This window comes from Scyliorhinus torazame, chromosome 16, assembly GCF_047496885.1.
Source record: "Scyliorhinus torazame isolate Kashiwa2021f chromosome 16, sScyTor2.1, whole genome shotgun sequence".
Classification (NCBI taxonomy): domain Eukaryota; kingdom Metazoa; phylum Chordata; class Chondrichthyes; order Carcharhiniformes; family Scyliorhinidae; genus Scyliorhinus; species Scyliorhinus torazame.
This window is the reverse complement of record NC_092722.1, coordinates 159,615,273-159,639,169: the sequence shown is the minus strand read 5'-3', so window position 1 is coordinate 159,639,169 and position 23,897 is coordinate 159,615,273. Positions and strand designations below refer to the sequence as shown.

At 46.8% G+C, this 23,897-nt stretch overlaps 1 protein-coding gene and 1 long non-coding RNA gene across 5 annotated transcripts in view; one reads left to right on the top strand and one right to left on the bottom strand.

The window, feature by feature from the left end:
• LOC140393174 (uncharacterized) overlaps window positions 1-4,327 on the bottom strand; it is a 42,690-nt gene extending 38,363 nt beyond the window's left edge. The window contains exon 1 of the long non-coding RNA XR_011935512.1: window positions 4,223-4,327. This is a non-coding gene — a long non-coding RNA (uncharacterized lncRNA). The remainder of the gene's footprint in view (window positions 1-4,222) is intronic.
• A 76-nt stretch (window positions 4,328-4,403) lies between these two features.
• Window positions 4,404-23,897, top strand: part of btbd16 (BTB (POZ) domain containing 16) — a 193,668-nt gene continuing 174,174 nt past the window's right edge. For all 4 annotated transcript variants that reach the window (XM_072479309.1, XM_072479308.1, XM_072479306.1 and 1 more), the window contains exons 1-2: window positions 4,404-4,633; window positions 13,608-13,680. In XM_072479309.1, the coding sequence (XP_072335410.1) occupies window positions 4,506-4,633; window positions 13,608-13,680 (201 nt within the window). In that variant the 5' untranslated portion in view covers window positions 4,404-4,505. The remainder of the gene's footprint in view (window positions 4,634-13,607; window positions 13,681-23,897) is intronic.

Genomic DNA, 23,897 nt, shown 5'->3' with positions numbered 1-23,897 from the left:
CGAATTCTTTCACCAATTGTCTTAAATCTGGGTCTCAAAAACTGAACTTGGAAGTGCCCAGTGGGATTTGAACTCAGATTTTCTGAATTATTAGTCGCAGTTTCTGGGATACCAGCCCAGTTACAGAAAAACTGTACTCTTTTGTACTGTACTCTTTTAAATCTGAAGTAAATAGTTGACTATCAGGGCAAAGGATAAGGTGGTTAAACAGGTACCTGCCTCCTTGGCTTTGGAAATAGGGGCACTCGTTACCAACAACTGGGAAGTCAGAATTCTGCATACAAATTTAATGGTAGTCTTCAAACGGGAATTGGATGAGTGTTTCAAGGAGCAAAAGTTTCAGTGATATCGGTAAAGATTGGAGGAGTGAGACTAACTGCTTTGCTCTTTGAAAGCATTTTAACTTGCATGTCAAACGGTCCAATTTTGTGCACTGTTTTCATTTCATCTGTGCTAAACCTTTAGAAATTACTTGCTTGGGATGTATTGTGTACAATTTAGCAAGGCTGTCATGACTTTAGAGAGGGTGCAGAAGGAGGCTTACTATGATGATACCAGGGTGGAGGAACATCATAAGATTCACTTGAGCAATGAAAGGGATGGAAAACTCTTGTTACAAGGGTTGAGATATTAAAACAATTTGTACTGTGCAGAAAAGGCAAAGAGAGGTTTTGATATTGATGTTTTGAACTGAGTAAAAAGGAAAAACTTTAATTACAGCTGAAGTGTGAATGAGGAGAGACCATTAATTTAAAATGATCACCTTAAGAGTGAAGAGAGATTATAGGGAAATATTTGTACGCAGAATGCTTTGCTGAGGGAGTGGAAGGGACAGAGCACAGTGGATTATTTTTTAAAAGCTAGACAGGATAAATATTTGCAGCAGACCTGAGGCACATCCTCTGGGCATTGTCCCTGGTGCACATATCCTGGTGTTTGCACATGGTGCCCATACCCTGATGTTTGTACCTAGTGCCCATATCCTGGTGTTTGTACCTGGTGCCCATACCCTGGTGTTTGTACCTGGTGCCCATTCCCTGGTGTTTGATCCCGGTGCCCATATCCTGGTGTTTGTACCTGGTGCCCATACCTTGGTGTTTGTACCTGGTGCCCACACCCTGGGGTTTGTACCTGGTGCCCATACACTGGTGTTTGCACCTGGTGCCCATACCCTGGTGTTTGTACCTGGTGCCCACACCCTGGTGTTTGTATCTAGTGCCCATTCCCTGGTGTTTGTACCTGGTGCCCATATCCTGGGGTTTGTACCTGGTGCCCACAGCATGGGGTTTGTACCTGGTGCCCATATCCTGGGGTTTGTACCTGGTGCCCACACCCTGGGGTTTGTACCTGGTGCCCATACCCTGGTGTTTATACCTGGTGCCCATATCCTGGGGTTTGTACCTGGTGCAACTGTCCTGCGGTTTTTACATGGTGCCCATACCCTGCGGTTTGTACCTAGTGCCCAGATCCTGGTGTTTGATCCTAGTGCCCATACCCTGGTGTTTGTACCTGGTGCCCATACCCTGGTGTTTGTACCTGGTGCCCATACCTTGTGTTTGTACCTAGTGCACATACCCTGGTGTTTGTACCTGGTGCCATTATCCTGGTGTTTGTACCTAGTGCCCATACCCTGGTGTTTGTACCTAGTGCACATATCCTGGTGTTTGTACCTGGTGCCCATACCCTAGGGTTTGTACTGGTGCCCATACCCTAGGGTTTGTACCTGATGCACCTGTCCTGGTGTTTGTACCTGGTGCCCATACTCTGGTGTTTGTACCTAGTGCCCATACCCTGGTGTTTGTACCTGGTGCCCATACCCTGGTGTTTGTACCTAGTGCCCATACCCTGGTGTTTGTACCTGGTGCCCATACCCTGGGGTTTGTACCTGGTGCACCGGTCCTGGGGTTTTTACATGGTGCTCATACCCTGGTGTTTGGGCCTGGTGCCCAGATCCTGGGGTTTGCACCTGGTGCCCATACCCTGGTGCCCATACCCTGGTGTTTGTACCTAGTGCACATACCCTGGGGTTTGTACCTGGTGCCCATATCCTGGTGTTTGTACCTGGTGCCCATATCCTGGTGTTTGTACCTGGTGCCCATACCCTGGTGTTTGTACCTAGTGCACATACCCTGGGGTTTGTACCTGGTGCCCATATCCTGGTGTTTGTACCAGGTGCCCATATCCTGGTGTTTGTACCTGGTGCCCATACCCTGGTGTTTGTACCTAGTGCACATACCCTGGGGTTTGTTCATGGTGCCCATATCCTGGTGTTTGTACCTGGTGCCCATATCCTGGGGTTTGTACCTGGTGCACCTGACCTGGGGTTTTTACATGGTGCCCATATCCTGGTGTTTGTACCTGGTGCCCATACCCTGGGGTTTGTACCTGGTGTCCATACCCTGGTGTTTGTATCTAGTGCCCATTCCCTGGTGTTTGTTCCCGGTGCCCATATCCTGGTGTTTGTACCTGGTGCCCATACCCTGGTGTTTGTACCTGATGCCCACACCCTGGGGTTTGTACCTGGTGCCCATACCCTGGTGTTTGCACCTGGTGCCCATACCCTGGTGTTTGTACCTGGTGCCCATACCCTGGTGTTTGTATCTAGTGCCCATTCCCTGGTATTTGTACCTGGTGCCCATATCCTGAGGTTTGTACCTGGTGCCCACACCCTGGGGTTTGTACCTGGTGCCAATACCCTGGTGTTTATACCTGGTGCCCATATCCTGGGGTTTGTACCTGGTGCAACTGTCCTGGGGTTTTTACATGGTTCCCATACCCTGCGGTTTGTACCTAGTGCCCAGATCCTGGTGTTTGATCCTAGTGCCCATACCCTGGTGTTTGTACCTGGTGCACATACCCTGGTGTTTGTACCTGGTGCCCATATCCTGGTGTTTGTACCTAGTGCCCATACCCTGGTGTTTGTACCTAGTGCCCATACCCTGGTGTTTGTACCTAGTGCACATATCCTGGTGTTTGTACCTGATGCCCATACCCTAGGGTTTGTACCTGGTGCCCATACCCTAGGGTTTGTACCTGGTGCACATGTCCTGGTGTTTGTACCTGGTGCCCATACTCTGGTGTTTGTACCTAGTGCCCATACCCTGGTGTTTGTACCTGGTGCCCATACCCTGGTGTTTGTATCTAGTGCCCATACCCTGGTGTTTGTACCTAGTGCACATATCCTGGTGTTTGTACCTGGTGCCCATACCCTGGGGGTTTGTACCTGGTGCACCGGTCCTGGGGTTTTTACATGGTGCTCATACCCTGGTGTTTGGGCCTGGTGCCCAGATCCTGGGGTTTGCACCTAGTGCCCATACCCTGGTGCCCATACCCTGGTGTTTGTACCTAGTGCACATACCCTGGTGTTTGTACCTGGTGCCCATATCCTGGTGTTTGTACCTGGTGCCCATATCCTGGTGTTTGTATCTGGTGCCCATATCCTGGTGTTTGTACCTGGTGCCCATACCCTGGTGTTTGTACCTAGTGCACATACCCTGGGGTTTGTACCTGGTGCCCATATCCTGGTGTTTGTACCTGGTGCCCATATCCTGGTGTTTGTACCTGGTGCCCATACCCTGGTGTTTGTACCTAGTGCACATACCCTGGGGTTTGTACATGGTGCCCATATCCTGGTGTTTGTACCTGGTGCCCATATCCTGGGGTTTGTACCTGGTGCACCTGACCTGGGGTTTTTACATGGTGCCCATATCCTGGGGTTTGTACCTGGTGCCCATACCCTGGGGTTTTTACATGGTGCCCATATCCTGGAGTTTGTACCTGGTGCCCATACCCTGGGGTTTGTACCTGGTGCCTATACCCTTGGGTTTGTACCTGGTGCCCATACCCTGGGGTTTGTACCTAGTGCCCATATCCTGGGGTTTGTACCTGGTGCCCATACTCTGGGGTTTGTACCTGGTGCCTGTACCATGGGGTTTGTACCTGGTGCCCATACCCTGGGGTCTGTACCTGGTGCCCATACCCTAGTGTTTGTACCTAGCGCACATACCCTGGGGTTTGTACTTGTTGCCCATATCCTGGTGTTTGTACCTGGTGCCCATACCCTGGTGTTTGTACCTGGTGCCCATACCCTGGTGTTTGTACCTAGCGCACATACCCTGGTGTTTGTACCTAGCGCACATACCCTGGGGTTTGTACCTGGTGCCCATATCCTGGTGTTTGAACCTGGTGCCCATACCCTGGGGTTTGTACCTGGTGCACATACCTTGGGTTTGTGTCTGGTGCACATTCCTTGGGGTTTGTATCTGGTGCACGCACCCTCTGAGCTGCCTCGAGGTCTGTCGGTATCCTTCAGTTACCATGGTGACCGCGTCTCTTGTCTCCATGGGAACCAGAAAGCACGAGCCGACGGGAGGAGGGTCCGGTTTCAGATTGGCTCAGCAAACGGAACCGAGTTGACGTGCTCCGCTGCTGGTGATGGTCCTGGCCTTACATTTACCAGCAGTCAGAGGGTGAAGGGAGCTTTATCCCGCGGCAGCGCCGGCAGCATGGGCTCAAGGCTGGGAGACTCCAATGAAACATGTACCGAACTCGAGCGCTACTTTTCGGATCCCCAGTTGAGTTATCACCCTCTGCTGCCACCTAGATTTCGCAATAATGGGATCCAGCGCTCAGCGTAAGTCAAGTAAATCTCTTAGAGCAATCTAGTGAGAGTTGGTTCTGTTCCAGCAGCTGTCTCAAGCTTTCAGTCAGGGGGACGGGTAGAAGGCCAAATTATGTTCAAATTCATCGACGTGCACTGTATATTTTATGGCCAATAGTTTGCAGCAACAGCATTGGGTTACTTTCCGTCAGAATATTGTCATGGAATCATAGAATTTACAGTGCAGAAGGAGGCCATTCGGCCCATCGAGTCTGCACCTTGGAAAGAGAACCCAGTTAAACCCACAACTCCACCCTATCGCCGTAAACCAGTAACCCCACCTAACTTTTTTTTGGACACGAAGGGCTATTTAACATAGCCAATCTACCTAACCTGCGCATCTTTGGACTGTGGGAGGAAACCCGAATCCTGGAGGAAACCCACGCCGACATGGAGAGAACTCCGTGTTCAGCCTCCGCACAGACAGTGACCCAGCGGGGAATCAAAACTGGGACTCTGGAGCTGTGAAGGAGCAGTGCTAGCCACTGTGCTACCGTGCCGCTATTTCTACACATGAACATTCTGCCCTTTTATAATTTTAAATTTGTAAACTCTGGAAGTGTTAAACTGTGTAGTTGGAGATGGCATTATTCCAAAGTGATAAAAGTTACATGGCAATCAATTAAGAACTTCAAAGTGCGTCAGTCAAGATTTTTATTCATGCCACTGGCAGTTTTATGCTGTTTTGTTTCCTGCACAGACATCAGTTGCACACTTGCTCACAAATAGGTGTGAATAGACCATAAGAGGTAGGAGCAGAAGTTGGCCATTCAGCCCATCCAGGCTGCTCTGTCATTCAAAGAGATCATGACTGATCTAATATAATCCTCAACTCAATTCTCCTGCCTTATCCCCCCCCTACCCTCCCATAACCCTTGATTTCCTTATCGATTAAAAATGTGCCCAGCCCCTACAGTTCTCTGCAGTTAGGAAGTCCCCAGATTCACTAAAAGCAAATCACTGCGGATGCTGGAATCTGAACCCAAAGAGAAAATCTCAGCAGGTCTGGCAGCATCTGTAGGGAAAGAAAAGAGCTAACGTTTTGAGTCCAGATGAACCTTTGTCAAAGATTCTAACTTCGGCCTAACTACCGACGCCAGCCCCCGGATCGCCTTGCCCCGTCCCCGGAGCTCCTGACCCGGCTCCCAACGGCAAGACCCGGCCCAACGCGACCCCCAGCGACCCGCCCAGCGACCCGATCCGGAGAGGCCCGCCCAACAACCCGACCTACCTGGTGATGGAAGAAAGAAAAATCCACGTGGGGGCCCGACCGGGTCTACTTCAAGATCCGACCCCAGGAGCGGCCAGGGAGGGAACAGACCACGGGACCCAGCCCAACCTGCCTCAGGAAGCCCCTGCCCACGACCCAGGACCCCCGAAATGGTGGAGACCCCGCGCGAGGACCCAAACGCGCTGCAAGGTATTCCCGCACCCGCAGAACGCCAGGACCCATCCGGATCGCAAACATGCCCCCCTAGCAACCCCTCTACCTCAACCAGTGCCTGGGACCCTGCCAGACGTGACCCCCAGATACGTAAACAGCGCCCTGGTCCCCGCCAGTGCCCTGGACCCCGCCAGATGCAACCACCTACCTTCCACAGGATCTGACATCTGACATCGGATCCCAGGATCATCCAGCAGCAGCCGCTGACCGAGGAAGCAAGGGAAATGCAGCGGTCTGCAGGTTGGACTGAAGTAACGCGGTTTCAAGACCCCTCTCCCCAGCATACTCCTGGCAAACGTCCAAGCGATCGAAAACAAGCTGGATGAACTTAACGCTAGACTTACCTCTCAGAGGGAAGTAAGAGACTGCTGTGTGCTCTGTTTTACAGAGACATGGCTCACCCCCGCCTCACCAGACTGTGCCATACAACCTGAAGGCTTCTCAATTCACCGGGCGGACCGCACGGCATCATCTGGCAAAGCGAAGGGTGGAGGGGTGTGCATCCTCATCAACTCCTCCTGCTGCTTGGATGTAGCGACCCTGGCGACCTACTGCTCCCCAGACCTGGAATACCTGACCGTGAAGTGCCGCCCATACTATCTTCCACGTGAGTTCACTCAGCCATTATCACAGCGGTCTACATCCCACCCCAGGCAGAAGTGAGGAAGGCGCTGGACGAACTATACACAGTTATAAACAACTACGAAACAGAACACCCGGAGGCCTTGTTCATCGTGGCCGGAGACTTCAATAAGGCCAACCTCAAGAGTGGACTGCCAAAATTCCACCAGCACCTGTCCCACCAGGGGCGACAACACTCTTGACCACTGCTACTCAAAAATCAAGGGCGCCTACCGTTCCATCCCCCGACCGAACTTTGGGAAATCAGACCATAAGACGGTGCTCCTTCTCCCGGCATATAAACAGAAACTCAAGCGGGTGAATCCAGCTAAGAAGGTTGTGCAGTGCTGGTCCAAGGAGACAGAAGAGCTCTTATGTGACTGCTTAGAGACAGTGGATCCATATTTAAGAACTCAGCGACCAACTTAAATGAGTATGCCCCCACCGTCACAGACTTCATCAGCAAATGTGTGGACGACTGCGTGCCAAAGAAAGCAGTACGTACGTTCCCCAACCGGAAACCATGGCTCAAATCGCGAGATTGACTCCCTACTGAAGGACAGATCTGAGGCGTTCAAGACAGACGATCCTGACCTATACAAGAAATCCAGGTACAATCTCCGCAAAGCCATCCGAGATGCCAAGAGAGAATATCAAACCAAGCTAGAGTCACAGACAGACTCTCGGCAGTTGTGGCAAGGACTAAACAACATAACGGGCTACAAAGCGAAGTCGAACAGTATCTCTGGCAGCAGCGCACCCCTCCCCGATGAACTCAATGCATTCTAGACTCGGTTCGAGGTAACCAACAATCCGCTGTCGAGTGCCCCAGTAGCCCATAATTCACCCATACCCACCATCACAGCTTCCGAAGTCAGATTGGCCTTCCTGAAAGTAAACCCTCGGAAAGCGATGGGCCCGGACGGGATCCCTGGTCGTGCACTCAGAACCTGCGCGGACCAGCTGGCAGAGGTATTCGCGGACATCTTTAACCTGTCCCTACTCCACTCCGAGGTCCCCACCTGCTTCAAGAAGACCACCATCATACGGGTACCAAAGAAGAACCAGGCAATGTACCTCAATGACTACCGTCCAGTGGCCCTGACTTCAGTCGTAATGAAGTGCTTCGAGAGGCTGATCATGAAGCGCATCACCTCCATACTCCCAGAAAGCCTTGATCCACTGCAATTCGCATACCGCTGCGACCGGTCCACATCAGACACCATTTCCCTGGCCCCACTCTCATCCCTAGAACATCTCGAAAACAAGGACTCCTACATCAGACTCCTATTTATTGACTACAGCTCCGCCTTCAACACCATAATCCCAGCCAAGCTCATATCAAAGCTCCAAAACCTAGGACTTGGCTCCCCATTCTGCAACTGGATCCTCGATTTTCTGACCAACAGACCACAATCAGTAAGAATGAACACTAACATCTCCTCCACAATAGACCTCAACACCGGGGCCCCGCAAGGCTGCGTACTTCGCCCCCTACTCTACTCCCTGTACACACACGACTGCATGGCAAAACTTGGTTCCAACTCCATCTACAGGTTTGCTGATGACACGACCATAGTGGGTCGGATCTCGAATAACGACGAGTCAGAATACAGGAGGGAGATAGAGAACCTAGTGGAGTGGTGTAGCGACAACAATCTCTCCCTCAATGCAAAACTAAAGAGCTGGTCATTGACTTCAGGAAGCAAAGTACTGTACACACCCCTGTCAGCATCAACGGGGCCGAGATGGAGATGGTTAGCAGTTTCAAATTCCTAGGGGTGCACATCTCCAAAAATCTGTCCTGGTACACCCACGTCGACGCTACCACCAAGAAAGCACAACAGCGCCTATACTGCCTCAGGAAACTAAGGAAATTCGGCATGTCCACATTAACCCTTACCAACTTTTACAGATGCACCATAGAAAGCATCCTATCGGACTGCATCACAGCCTGGTATGGCAACTGCTCGGCCCAGGACCGCAAAAAACTTCAGAGAGTCGTGAACATCGCCCAGTCCATCACACGTACCTGCCTCCCATCCATTGACTCCATCTACACCTCCCGCTGCCTGGGGAAAGCGGGCAGCAAAATCAAAGATCCCTCCCACCTGGCTTACTCACTCTTCCAACTTCTTCCATTGGGCAGGAGATACAGAAGTCTGAGAACACGCACGAACAGACTCAAAACCAGCTTCTTCCCCACTGTCACCATACTCCTAAATGACCCTCTTATGGACTGACCTCATTCACACTACACCCTGTATGCTTCATCCGATGCCAGTGCTTATGTAGTTACATTGTATGTGGTGTGTTGCCCTATTATGTATTTTCTTTTATTTCCTTTTCATGTATTTAATGATCTGTTGAGCTGCTCGCAGAAAAATACTTTTCACTGTACCTCGGTACACGTGACAATAAACAAATCCAGATTCACTGCCCTCTGAGAGAAGAAATTCTAATTAATGTGCTCTTTGTTTAGATAAATATAATGTGGAATTGGAGAATATTATTTTGCTCAATTTAAAAAGTTGAACCCCAACTTTCATCACATATGATACAATTGCTGTGAAAATATTGAGCAACCCATTGTGATCCTGAGCAATTTACAATTAATGAATTAAATTTAAGTAACTGACTTCCAGCATATAAAATCCCATTTAAACCAAGACCAGTCATCGTTCCTCTTTGAGATGTAATCCGAAACACTTCAACGATTAATAAATTAAGGCAGTACAGTATGGTCATAGCTTTGTGAAAACTATTTACCTTCCAGGCCCTCCGGCAGACCTACGATCTGGAGCGGTTCTCCAGATTACTGACTTTGGGCTTTAGGATCTTTCGCTCCCCCGTCAACAATGCCATCTCTGTCTCCAATGGGACAATCTGATCACTGAGCATCTCCTCCACCCTCTTAATCGTCGTCCCTTGTACCTCCACCCATTGGTCCAATCTGTCCAGGGTCGTATGGATAGGTGCCATGGCCGCCTTGATTGCCTTCCTCAAATCATCAGCAACCACTTTTCGCTGTTTCTTGAATTCCCCCGACAAGAATTTCACCAACTTCTCGTTTGTCCACTGAGGGGCAATGGCCACCTCCACCATTTTCTCCCTTTCTGAGGCTAGAGGGACTTCCGAATCGGATATAGATCCCTTGCCTGATTTATTTCTAGTATTACATCCCCTAGACATCACTCGACAGAGGGGATCTAATTCTGTCACTCTGCACCAATTTCTTCTTAAAAAAACACTCGATAAACGGGTCAAAAGGGCCCCAAAGAAATCCCAGGCAGGAGCCACCTCGTGTGCAGCTGCTCACCTCATAGCTGTCACCGAGGCACCTTAAGTACTTCAATGATCAACTGTGTTCAACTAATTAGACATTGCAGTTGTGTTTTTGAATTTTCTGGTATGATGAAATAATGAAAATACAAGGAGTTTTGGAAATACTATTAAATTTTAAATGCTGTATCTGATCTCGCCAAGTAACTATGTACTATAATTTTAAAATAATAATTTGATCTGTATGGTTTTCTGCATTTCTTGTATAATTTCTGCTGTAAATTTCAATTGGTGTATGCAATGGAGAATCTTTTATTCCATGGAGGAAAAGAGGACCTTATCCATTCAGTGACATTGACACAACTCCTCCAAAGCTTTTATCCCCTCTGGTGTATTTGTTTATTCTGTACTTTTTTTTAAAAAGAAGCACACAGCTTCAATTTAGTCAAGTTGTTTAAAATTATCTTAACACTTTTCGAAATAATCAACTGAATTAATGTAATAATATTTGTGAAAGCTGAAATGCTGTTTGCAATTCTAGAAAAGCTGTGTTGATATTCAACTACAGCCGAATAATATCGCAATAAATATTGTTGTAAAGGGAGTTGTAAAGCTGTTATCCAGTACACTGTTGGGACACAACTTGTGGCCTGAACAGAAAACTTTGAAAGGAAAGCCGTATGTCTCCCAGGTCTTTTGACAGTGAAACAGTAGGAAGGACCCCACATCATTCTACAAAGCTGCAATTCAAGTTTCTGTGAGCACATAGCCATGAGGGACTGGAAAACAAATAGATGTTACGATTCTTTACACCCGCATACAATGGAAGAGTTGTGATGCATCATTGAGAAAATCAAGAATGTCTGTTCCTTTACAAGAATTGAGGCCTGATATCATGCAACTTTAATTTATCCAGGACTGTTCCTTGGCTATGTTCTTTGCATTCTTTTATTCCACCTGCCAGATCAGATACATTGTGAAATGTTGTAATGAAAATTCCAAAAACAGAGCACTGTTTCATCTTTTTGTAATTAAGTTTTAGGAAAGCTTTTGAAGTAAAGTTTAATTTATCATCTTCAGAGTTTATGACATTACCTGCCTTTTAAATCTTGCACAGGCCATGGAAAGCTTTTCCATGCAACTCCAACATGTTCTTGTATATAATTTTATCAGCTGCCAAATATGCGAAATGTCCTCAAGGATTAGAAAAATTATTAGGCTTAAAATGCCAGACCTTGCCTCCAGAAGCAAGAATTGTGCAGGCATGGAGGAAAAAGAACCCCGAGATTCTTCCTATGAAGGAAATTAATCCTGACATGGAGCCATAACTGTCCAGAGAATCAAGTAATGATCATGATCATTCACAAAAAAACCAATTGCTGATGGAGCAACCGCTGGAAAATTTACTGATAAGTACTAATCTGAAGGAAGGCACCAATTGCCTCTGTCACCTGAAGGTTGTTTACAAGGAAATGGTACACATCATTGATCTATAGTAAAAATGCTCAATTTTGCCGAGCGGATAACCAAAAGGAAGCTGGAAAACATTAACAAATAGCTCTCGATTGTGCACTCATTTTGGAGGCTACTCATGAGCTTAACATCTGTTGGAGCTATTATTAAATAAATTTAAGCAGGGCACTTGAGTAAATTCAAGGTAATCTGGCAGTCAACAGCTTTGTGTGAGGGAAATCCTGTTTAACCAACTTACTGGAGTTCTTTGAAGAAGTAACATGTGCTATGGATAAAGGGGAACGTGTGGAGGTATTGTACTTAGATTCCAGCAAGCATTTGATCAGGTGCCGTATCAAAGATTATTGTAGAAAATAAAAGCTTGTAGTGTAGGGGTTAGCATATTGACATGGATAGCTAACAGAAAATAGAGTGGACATAAATGGGGCATTTTCTGGTTGATAAGTGGTGTGCCCCAGGGATCAGTTGCAGGGCCTCAACTATTTACAGTTTATATAAATGACTTGGATGAAAGGACTGAAGTATGGTTGCTAATTTGCGGGTGGCACAAAATTACGCAGGAACGTAAATTGTGTAGAGGACAGAAGGAGGCTACAAAGGGATGTAGATAGGTTAAGCGAGTGGGCAAAGATCTGACAAATGGAGTATAATGAGAGAAAATATGAAATTATCCATTTTGGCAGGAAGAATAAAAAATAAGCATATTATCTAAGATAGTTAGATAGCACCCCCTGTGCTAATCTTGTGTATTTCAATTACATCACCTATTTTTCTCAACTCTGGACAAAATGGACCCAATTTACTCGGCCTCTTATCATAAGACAACTCTCTCATCCCAGGTAACAATCTAGTGAACTTTCCCTGCATTTACCTCCAATACAAGTATTCATTCATAAATCTGGAGACCTGAAATAATCACTTTCCTAAAAATGTGGCATACAAAATTCCAGGTATGGTCTCACCAAAGCCCTGTGAAACTGATTCTTGTACTCCTACCCCTGCTTTTTGTTTGCTTACATGTTTATAAGTGCCTTAGTTTTACATTTTCCAACTTTAATTTATGGGATCCGATACCTCGAACACCAAGTTTTGTTCCTGTTTGGTAGCAAAGAGAATCTTCCAGCTGTTGATTCAAGATTTGCAAAATCAATTCATTATACGTTTGTGGCCACCACAAAATCCTGTTTGTGATCAGATTGAATTCCAGAAAACTTACTGAAGACGAGAAATTGAAAAACGTGAAGACCTTTGATTGGTTTTGTTTTTCTGTAAAATGTTTGTTGACATACCAACAATTTATTTGTACTGAAGCCCATTATGGATGATTAATTATCTGGATTTTGTATATTTTATATTTAGATAATATAAAATGAAGGGAGTCCAGGAGCAGAGGAACCCATGTGAAAATGTGCAAAAGTAATTAAAGGTGTCAGGACAGATTGAGAGAGCAGTAAATAAAGCATACATTAAGAGGGGCATGGAATACAAGAGCAAGAAGCTTTTGTTGAACTTGTACAAGACACAAGTTCTGTCTTGGTTGGAGTATTGCAACCAGTTCTGGGCATTTCACTTTAAGAAGAATGTGGAGGTATTAAAGAGAGTGCAGAGAAGATTCACAAGAATGGTCCCTGGGATGAGCAACATCAGTTATGAAGTCAGATTGGAGAAGAAACAGCTGAGAAGAGATCTGATAGATATATTCAAAATCATGAGGGGTCTGGACAGAGTAGATAGGGAGAAATTGTTCTCAATCGTGAAAGGGTTGAGAATGAGAGGACACAGATTAAAAGTAATTGGAGAAACAGATTTTGTATGCAACAAGAGCTGTTAAGGTATGAAATACGCTGCCTGAGAGTTAGCTGGTGGCAGGTTCAAACAAAGCAGTCAGAAAGGAATTAGACTGTTATCTGAAGTGGAAACTTCTGCAGGGCTATGGAGAGAAGGCAGGGGAATGGCACTCAGTGAAATGCTCATTCTGAGAGTCGGTGCAGACAAAATGGGCTGAATGACGTCTGCGCTGTTACAATTCTGATTAGATTGAGCCTTGATAATTCACTAAGTAAATAGGCTTCAATATACATTGTTTATCATCTTAAAAATTACATGTCATTATTTTTGTTATTACAGAGCATTATTGAAAGTCCCTTTTATAGCACTATCAGATTACATGCCGAAGAATCCATACCAAATTTTGAATAAGGTATGTAATTTAAAGGTTACAGAAAAGTTTCAGCGAACAGTTACATTTAAGTTATTTAATTTAATTGGATAAAAGTTTTAGAGCTCGGGCGGCAAGCTGGCGTATTGGTTAGCACTGCTGCCTCACAATGCTGAGGACACGGGTTTGATCCCAGCCCCGGGCCACTGTCTGTGTGGAGTTTGGGAATCGTCCCCGTGTCTGCGTGGGCCTCACCCCCACAACCCAAAGATGTGCAGGTAGGCCTCACTAAATTGCCCCTTAATTGGAAAAAGAAATTGGGTATTCTAAATTTATTTTGAAAGAAAGTTTCAGAGCTCATGCTCCAAACTGAACAAATTACATACAGTTAATTCCAGTAGATGTCAAACTATTATACACATATTTCTGAAATGCGTAAATCTTTAATGTAGTTTATTATTTAGGCATTTTCCTAAAACCAGCGGTTTAGACAATTTCCTTGGGCACACTCCCATGAATTAATACTTATAACCTAATTAATCGAATGAATTGGAATTGTGAAGAGTTTAGGGCGGAGAAAGGACACAGAGAGGGTAGTGTGTGGGTGGTTTTGAAAGGGAGTAGAGCATTACTTGGAGGGAGTCACTTACAGTGTCAGCTTTAAGGATGGGCTTTTAAGGAGAGGGGTGATAATGGTGGTTTTCAAAAGAAATGGGACAATGGGACAGCACGGTAGCACAGTGGTTATCACTGTTGCATCACAGCGCCAGGGTCCCAGGTTCGATGCCCGGCTTGAGTCACTGTCTCTGCGGAGTCTGCACGTTCTCCTCGTGTCTGCGTGGGTTTCCCCCGGGTGCTCCGGTTTTTTCCCACAGTCCAAAAATGTGCAGGTTTGGTGGATTGGCCATGCTAAATTGTCTTAATGTCCAAAATGGTTAGGTGGGGTTGCGAGGATATGGTGGAGATGTGGACTTGGCAGCAAGACAGAAGGAAAATAATGGAGGAATGAGTGGTTTGTGGAGGGGTGTGTATGGGTTTGGTTCCAAATTCCTTAAAGTACAGAAATGAGTCATGACTTGGCAATAGAAAAGGGAGGAAACAGGAGAGAAATGGTCTGAGAGGGGCCAAAAAAATGAAATGGAAAAATGGATTTGGGTCAAGTGTGGCAGCTGAAGTGCTCATTCAAACGGACAGGGGAAATTCAGCTTACATAGGCACAGCAGAAATTTAGGAAAGAAATTTCCTGGTAATAAATATAGGTCAGGGAGGAGATAATGGGGGTGATTCTCCAATATGGAGCCCAAGTGTTCGCGCCGTCGTGAATGCCATTGCGTTTCATGACGGCGCGAACCGGGCCCGCGTATGACCGGTTCTGGCCCCCCACAGGGGGCTAGCACGGCGCTGGAGCGGTTCACGCCGCTCCAGCCTCCTTTCGCGGCGCCAAATGGGTGCCGAGCCAACTTGCGCATGGGCGGGGGACTTCTTCAGCGCGCCGGCTCCGACTCAACATGGCGTCGGTGTTCAGGGGCCGGCCACGCCAGAAAGCAGGCCCGGGGGTGTGGTGGGGGGGGAGAGGCCGGCCCGCCGATTGGTGGGCCCCCATCGCAGGCCAGACCCCATCAGAGGCCCCCCTCTGGTGAAGGAGCCCCCCCCACACTCCCCCACAGGCCGCCCCCGATCATTCGCGCAAAGTTCCCGCCGGCAGCGACCAGGGGTGAATGGCGCCGACGGGACTCTGTCGTATCGGCGCGGCTGCTCGGCCCATCCGGGCCGGAGAATCAGCGGCCCCGCCGATTCCAGCAGCCCGTGGCCGGCGGGGCGCCAAACCTGCCGGCTCAAATGGCGCTGATTCTCCGCACCTCGGAGAATCGCGCGCCAGTGTTGGGGCGTCGTGGGGCGGTTGCGCCGATTCTCGGGGCTCGGAGAATCGCCCCAATATAAGAGTGCCCAAATTACAAGATGAAGGTCTTTTGATGGGATAGAACTAATTTATTATCGTGGAGTCAGCACAGAGCATTCACAAATTTGTCCAGGTTTAGAGGGAGTTGTGGACCCGGAGTGAATTCTGGAGTTACAGGGGTTAGAGCAATAATAGGTGCACTGCACGTTATCCAGTGGAGCACTGTACTGCTCATCAGAAGATAAAAGAAGAGTAGGGTTTCAAAAATGAAGCAGCCAGGGTTGTTGGTCTACTGGATGTTCAGAATGTTGAACTTGATGTTGCCAGTGTACACCAGCAGAGGAACAAGGAGCAGTGGATGTGTGCAGTTAAGTTCAGGGATCGAAGGCTGGATGAAGGTTAAATGCATATTAGTGCTGACAAGGAACCTAGCCAAAGGAACAGCTGAACAGATGCGAGAAGCACACAGAACTAGGTACACAAAACTAGGGGATGGTACAGTCCACAACTGCAGCCACTTGAAGAAACTAGACCATATTAACGCAGATGAAACAAGCAGAAGCCATTCAACAGAATTTAAGTATAATCCGGATCAATATGGGAACAAGTTAAAATGGATCAAAGTGAAAGTACAAAATTCCAAAGGAGGAAGGAAAGACTTGGGGAGTGATCAAACCTAATGGGAACTATGTCTCATAGAGAGCGCTCGCAGTGCTGAGAAACGCAATGCTATCTAATGTGACTCTGGTTAGATATGGGGCCTCAGTGGGGTTCGTGCGGCCAAGGCCACACTTATTCCTGTTTCCTGCACTGAGGAGCCCCGCTCGCCGAAACTCCTCAGTGCATGGAGAGATCGCGATGTGATTTTTAAATGGCATCCCGATCTCCTAACCCCCAGATGCGACCCCCGAATCCCCCCTAACTCGCCTATAATGGGGTCCTCCGCCTCTCCCCCCCCCCCCCACCCCCCTCCCACACCCCATCTCGCGTGTACAGGGTGCCCCCGCCGATCAAAAAAATGAGCAAACAAATGCCAACCTGACAGTGCCCATTCCAGCTGGCAGTGCCACCTAGGGATCTTGACAGTGCTAGGCTGGCACCCAAGTAGCGGTGCCAGGCTGGCAGTACCAAGCTGCCAGATTGGCATCAGCAGTGCACAAGGTAGTGAATTTGGCACAGAAGGCAAGTACCTCGAGGCCTCCGATCCCCTGAGAGACCCCGTGAGTGCCATTCCATCTGGTTCCTGTTTGAGGGGACTAGTACTGAACGGCACTCACCCGTGGTCTCCAAGGCAAAGGGGATAGATTCTAATGCCTTGGTTACCTCAGGGAACTGCATATTAGAGTGAGACTAGCTGTCTCGCCCTAATTTGCAGATTTGCCAAAAAGTGATCCCGTCCATAATGGGCAGGCTTCGGATCGTGATGTCTCGCGAGATTGCATTAGATCTTGCGAGGCATGGCGAGCTGGGAAGATCCCAGGAGTGGGGCCTCCTGTCAATTACCTGCCATGTTATGCCACGGACGCTGCATTTCAGGTGCAGCATGGCCGTTGCTTTTCCCGACCATCGGACATCTCAAAGCACTTTAAAGCTAATTAAGTTATTTTTGTAAAATCGTGGACCTTCACTGATGCAGAAATCACTGCAAGCAATTTGGAGACAGTAAACTCCCACAAACAGAACTGTGATAATGACCAGGTAATCACCCCTTTTCATGTTAATTGTGGGATGAATATTGGCCAGGACACTAGGGTTAGCTACCCTACTCATCTTCAAGATAACACCATTGAGTCTTGTACACCTCATCTGAAATGCAGCACCTCCTATAATGCATCATTTCCTCAGTATAGCACTGGAGTATCAGCCTTGATTATTATGCTCAAATCCAGAGCTAGAGTACTACCAACTGAGTCACAGTTAATATTCAAACAAAAAAACTGAATGTGGTTATAGCTAGGGATAGGATTAGGGACAGTCCAGTAGAGAACATAGTTTTAGGGGAAAGCAATGATGAAGAATGAGATCCCAATTTAAAATCCATATATTCGGAGAACAAAGAGTCTACAGAGGAATATATACAGGTTAAGCGAGTGGGCAAATTCATTTTTTCCAATTAAGGGGCAATTTAGCATGGCCAATTCACCTACCCTGCACATCTTTGGGTTGTGGGGATGAAACCCACGCAAACACGGGGAGAATGAGCAAAATCCAGACGGATAGTGACCCAGAGCCAGGATCGAACCTGGGATCTCGTCACCGTGAGGCAGCAGGGCTAACCCACTGCACCACCATGCTGCCCAAGTGGGCAAAAACTTGACAGTTGGAACACAATGTAGGAAAATGTGAAATGATGCATTTTAGTAGGAAGAATAAAGAACAGAGGGATTTGGGGATCCTCGAGCATAAATCACAGAAAGCGAGCATGCAAGTTCAGCAGGTAATTGGGAAGACAAATTGAATGTTGGCCTTTATTTCAAAGGGAATGGAATATAAAAATAGAGAAGTCTTCCTAAAACTATACATGACACCAGTTAGACCACACCTGGAATACTGTGAACAGTTTGGTCCCCTTATCAAAGGAAAGGTACGCTGACGTTGGAAGCAGACCAGAGAAGGTTCACTAGGTTGATCCCCAGGTATAGATGGATTTTCTTATGAGGGGTGATTGAATAGGTTGGGCCTGTACTCATTGGATTTTAAAAGAATGAGAGGCAACCTTATTGAGACATACAGGTGTTGTGTATTAATGATATTTCTACTCTTTCCTCACTAGCAGCCTTTCAGTTGAACTTGGGGGACTTTAAGAGGCCAATCACGTGATGCCGTTATTCTCCAAAACCTTTACTAATTGCAGAAAGATGTTCATTTTCATAAGTTCAAACAAGAAGAAGATGAATCGATTGCATAGTTTGTAGCTAACCTGAAACAACAGGCTGAACACTGCAAACTTGGGGAAGTGCTAAATGATACCATCAGAGATAGATTAGTCTGTGGTTTAAGGAGCAAAGCGATGTAAAAGTAGTTATTAACCAAAAGCAACTTTACCTTAAAGAAAGCTTTAGAAGTCGTTGTATCCATGGAATTAGCAGCCGAAGAAGCTCAATAGTTGAGTTCTAGTACAAGCTACAGGGATGGTGCAGGCGGGAGGGATTCAGATTTCTGGATAACTGGGGCTCTTTCTGGGGAAGGTGGGACCTCTACAGACAGGATGGTCTACATCTGAACCTGCGGGGCACAAATATCCTGGGGGGAGATTTGTTAGTGCTCTTTGGGGGGGTTTAAACAAATGCAGCAGGGGCATGGGAACCTGGATTGTAGTTTTAGGGTAAGGGAGAATGAGAGTATAGAGGTCAGGAGCTCAGATTTGACGTCGCAGGAGGGGGCCAGTGTTCAGGTAGGTGGTTTGAAGTGTGTCTACTTCAATGCCAGGAGTATACGAAATAAGGTAGGGGAACTGGCAGCATGGGTTGGTACCTGGGACTTCGATGTTGTGGCCATTTCGGAGACGTGGATAGAGCAGGGACAGGAATGGATGTTGCAGGTTCCGGGGTTTAGGTGTTTTAGTAAGCTCAGAGAAGGAGGCAAAAGAGGGGGAGGTGTGGCGCTGCTAGTCAAGAGCAGTATTACGATGGCGGAGAGGATGCTAGATGGGGACTCATCTTCCGAGGTAGTATGGGCTGAGGTTAGAAACAGGAAAGGAGAGGTCACCCTGTTGGGAGTTTTCTATAGGCCTCCAAATAGTTCTAGGGATGTAGAGGAAAGGATGGCGAGGATGATCCTGGATAAGAGCGAAAGTAATAGGGTAGTTATTATGGGAGACTTTAACTTTCCAAATATTGACTGGAAAAGATATAGTTCAAGTACATTAGATGGGTCGTTTTTTGTTCAGTGTGTGCAGGAGGGTTTCCTGACACAGTTTGTTGACAGGCCAACAAGAGGCGAGGCCACATTGGATTTGGTTTTGGCTAATGAACCAGGCCAGGTGTTGGATTTGGAGGTAGGTGAGCACTTTGGGGACAGTGACCACAATTCGGTGACGTTTACGTTAAGGATGGAAAGGGATAAGTATACACCGCAGGGCAAGAGTTATAGCTGGGGCAAGGGAAATTATGATGCCATTAGACGTGACTTGGGGGGATAAGGTGGAGAAGTAGGCTGCAAGTTTTGGACACACTGGATAAGTGGAGCTTGTTCAAGGATCAGCTACTGCGTGTTCTTGATAAGTATGTACCGGTCAGGCAGGGAGGAAGGTGCCGAGCGAGGGAACCGTGGTTTACCAAAGAAGTGGAATCTCTTGTTAAGAGGAAGAAGGAGGCCTATGTGAAGATGAGGTGTGAAGTTTCAATTGGGGCGATGGATAGTTACAAGGTAGCGAGGAAGGATCTAAAGAGAGAGCTAAGACGAGCAAGGAGGGGACATGAGAAGTATTTGGCAGGAAGGATCAAGGAAAACCCAAAAGCTTTCTATAGGTATGTCAGGAATAAGCGAATGACTAGGGTCAGAGTAGGACCAGTCAAGGACAGGGATGGGAAGTTGTGTGTAGAGTCTGAAGAGATAGGCGAGATACTAAATGAATATTTTTCGTCAGTATTCACTCAGGAAAAAGATAATGTTGTGGAGGAGAATGCTGAGCTCCAGGTAAATAGATTAGATGGCATTGAGGTACGTAGGGAAGAGGTGTTGGCATTTCTGGACAGGCTGAAAATAGATAAGTCCCCGGGACCTGATGGGATTTATCCTAGGATTCTCTGGGAGGCCAGGGAAGAGATTGCTGGACCATTGGCTTTGATTTTTATGTCATCATTGGATACAGGAATAGTGCCAGAGGACTGGAGGATAGCAAATGTGGTCCCTTTGTTCAAAAAGGGGAGCAGAGACAACCCCGGCAACTATAGACCGGTGAGCCTCACGTCTGTAGTGGGTAAAGTCTTGGAGGGGATTATAAGAGACAAGATTTATAATCATCTAGATAGGAATAATATGATCAGGGATAGTCAGCATGGCTTTGTGAAGGTAAGGTCATGCCTCACAAACCTTATCGAGTTCTTTGAGAAGGTGACTGAACAGGTAGACGAGGGTAGAGCAGTTGATGTGGTGTATATGGATTTCAGCAAAGCGTTTGATAAGGTTCCCCACAGTAGGCTATTGCAGAAAATACGGAGGCTGGGGATTGAGGGTGATTTAGAGATGTGGATCAGAAATTGGCTAGCTGAAAGAAGACAGAGGGTGGTGGTTGATGGGAAATGTTCAGAATGGAGTTCTGTCACAAGTGGAGTACCACAAGGATCTGTTCTGGGGCCGTTGCTGTTTGTCATTTTTATCAATGACCTAGAGGAAGGCGCAGAAGGGTGGGTGAGTAAATTTGCAGACGATACTAAAGTCGGTGGTGTTGTCGATAGTGTGGAAGGAAGTAGCAGGTTACAGAGGGATATAGATAAGCTGCAGTGCTGGGCTGAGAGGTGGCAAATGGAGTTTAATGTAGAGAAGTGTGAGGTGATTCACTTTGGAAGGAAAAACAGGAATGTGGAATATTTGGCTAATGGAAAAGTTCTTGAAAGTGTGGATGAGCAGAGGGATCTAGGTGTCCATGTACATAGATCCCTGAAAGTTGCCACCCAGGTTGATAGGGTGGTGAAGAAGGCCTATGGAGTGTTGGCCTTTATTGGTAGAGGGATTGAGTTCCGGAGTCAGGAGGTCATGTTGCAGCTGTACAGAACTCTGGTACGGCCGCATTTGGAGTATTGCGTACAGTTCTGGTCACCGCATTATAGGAAGGACGTGGAGGCTTTGGAACGGGTGCAGAGGAGATTTACCAGGATGTTGCCTGGTATGGAGGGAAAATCTTATGAGGAAAGGCTGATGGACTTGAGGTTGTTTTCGTTAGAGAGAAGAAGGTTAAGAGGAGACTTAATAGAGGCATACAAAATGAGCAGAGGTTAGATAGGGTGGACAGTGAGAGCCTTCTCCCGCGGATGGAAATGGCTAGCACGAGGGGACATAGCCTTAAACTGAGGGGTAATAGATATAGGACAGAGGTCAGGGGTAGGTTCTTTACGCAAAGAGTAGTGAGGCCGTGGAATGCCCTACCTGCTACAGTAGTGAACTCACCAACATTGAGGGCATTTAAAAGTTTATTGGATAAACATATGGATGATAATGGTATAGTGTAGGTTAGATGGCTTTTGTTTCGGTGCAACATCGTGGGCCGAAGGGCCTGTACTGCGCTGTATTGTTCTATGTTCTATGTTCTATGTAAGCATTTAACAAGATGTCGGCAGAAACTTGAACACAAACATAGACTCGCACTTGCTGTAAGTATAAAAAAATTGGGCACTTAGCAGCAGATTGTTGGTGCAAAGACATTGGGCGGGATTCTCCGTCCCGCCGGACCCGTTTTCTGGTGTGGCTTGTCCCCACAGGCATGAGTGCGCTAGGCACGCCCATGCCATCAGGAAATCCGCGGGCTTGAGTGCACTGCTGAGGAAATGGAAGATCCTGCCGGCAGAGAATCCAGCCCATTGTGTGCAGAAATTGTGGCAGGGCCACATTGCATGGGCTTGTTGGAAAAAGATACAAGTTTCAGGCAAAAGTTACAAAAATTAAAGCTGAATAAATCAAATGGAAAACTGAATAAAGGAAAAAGTGTCCACATGATTTTAAAAAAGGACGGGAGAAGAAACTCTATTCACAGTCTGACGACAAACTGTCATTAAATATACTAGCTATTGCTGGTGCAACAAACCAATATTGGATGATTCAATTACTGAACTGTCAACCAGTGAAGATGAACCATCTCATTGGTACCAGAGACTGTTTATCAAGAAAAGTTCCGACATATTGCTCTGCAACCCTCGAAGATAGTATACTGGAGAATGGTTCTGTTGAGGGGGCAAATTGATGTAACAGTACAATTAAATGGACAGATGGCAGATTTGGTCCTTCCACATAGACAAAGAAAATTATCCGGCATTTATGGGAAGAACTTGGATGGAAAAGATCAGATTAAATTAGGCCGAGGTAAATCTCACGACCGATTCTGAATCAGGTCTACCCAAACGCTTGAAGGAACATGGCATTGTCTTCAACGGTGAGCTTGGTGGGTATCTCAGGAAAGCTGAAGATCAAGGGAGAAAATCAGGCAAGATGTTGAAAGACTAGGTCAGTGCTGTATGCAAACAGATCTAAGCTGGAGGCAGAATTAGCACCGCTGGTCAGAATGGGTGTCCTTGGATCCATTAACGTGAGTGATTGGGCCACAACCATCATACCCATGATGAAAAGACGGATCTGTACACCGTTGTGGTGATTTTAAAGTCACTATTAATCTTGTACTGTGTGCAGAACAGTACACACTGTCCTTGACTGATGACTTATTTGCTGGGTTGGCTGGAGGCCAACATGTCAGTAAAATTGACCTCAGTCAAACATACCTTCAAATGAACGTGGATCCAGACTCACAACAGTTTCTGACGATTGTGACACACAAAATGTTACTTCGATATAAAATTTTGGAATCACTTCCGCACCAGTGTTGTTCCAACGAGCTATGGACCAAATGTTCAGTGGATTAGGCAGAGCCCAGTGTTACTTAGATTACACCTTGGTTACTGGAAAGAATGAGGGAGAATATCTCCTCAATCTAGATGTCCCACTTCAGAGATTAGAAGATTATCGGTTGAGAGTCCGAAAAGATAACTATCAATTTCTCCAGTCTTCAACTGAATATCTGGATCATGTCATCGATGCCAAGGAGCTGCAGAAGTCGCCTTCGAAAGCCAAAGCCATGGCCGAGGCACCCACACCTCAAAATGTCAACCAACTTCGATCTTTCTTAGGTTTACTAAATTATTATGGAAGGTTTGTCCTTAATCTGGATACCATTCTAAAACCCTTACACAATTTACTGTGTCAAAATATAAAGAGGACGTAGGTGGATCAATGTGAGAGAGCATTCATGCAAGCGAAAGAGACGCCACTCCAGTCAGAAGTCCTGACACATTTTGATCCAAATTTACCCCTACAGCTGGCATGTGATGCATTACTTTATGGGGTTGGGGCAGTGGTGTCCCACATAATGCCCACCGATGAAGCGAAACTGATAGGTTTTGCGTTCAGGACCTTAAATAAGGTCAAAAACAATTACACGCAGATAGAGAAGGAAGCCCTGGGAATGATTTTGCAAAAGACTGTTCTACCAATTCCTTTTCGGGAAGGAATTCACTTTATTGCTAGACCAATGACCACTAACAATGATTCTTGGATGTCATATCTGAATTCCATCGATGGTAGCGAGCAAGATGTAGAGGTGGGCATTGCTTTTGTAAGCACACACATACACAATCTGCTTTTTCAGCCAATC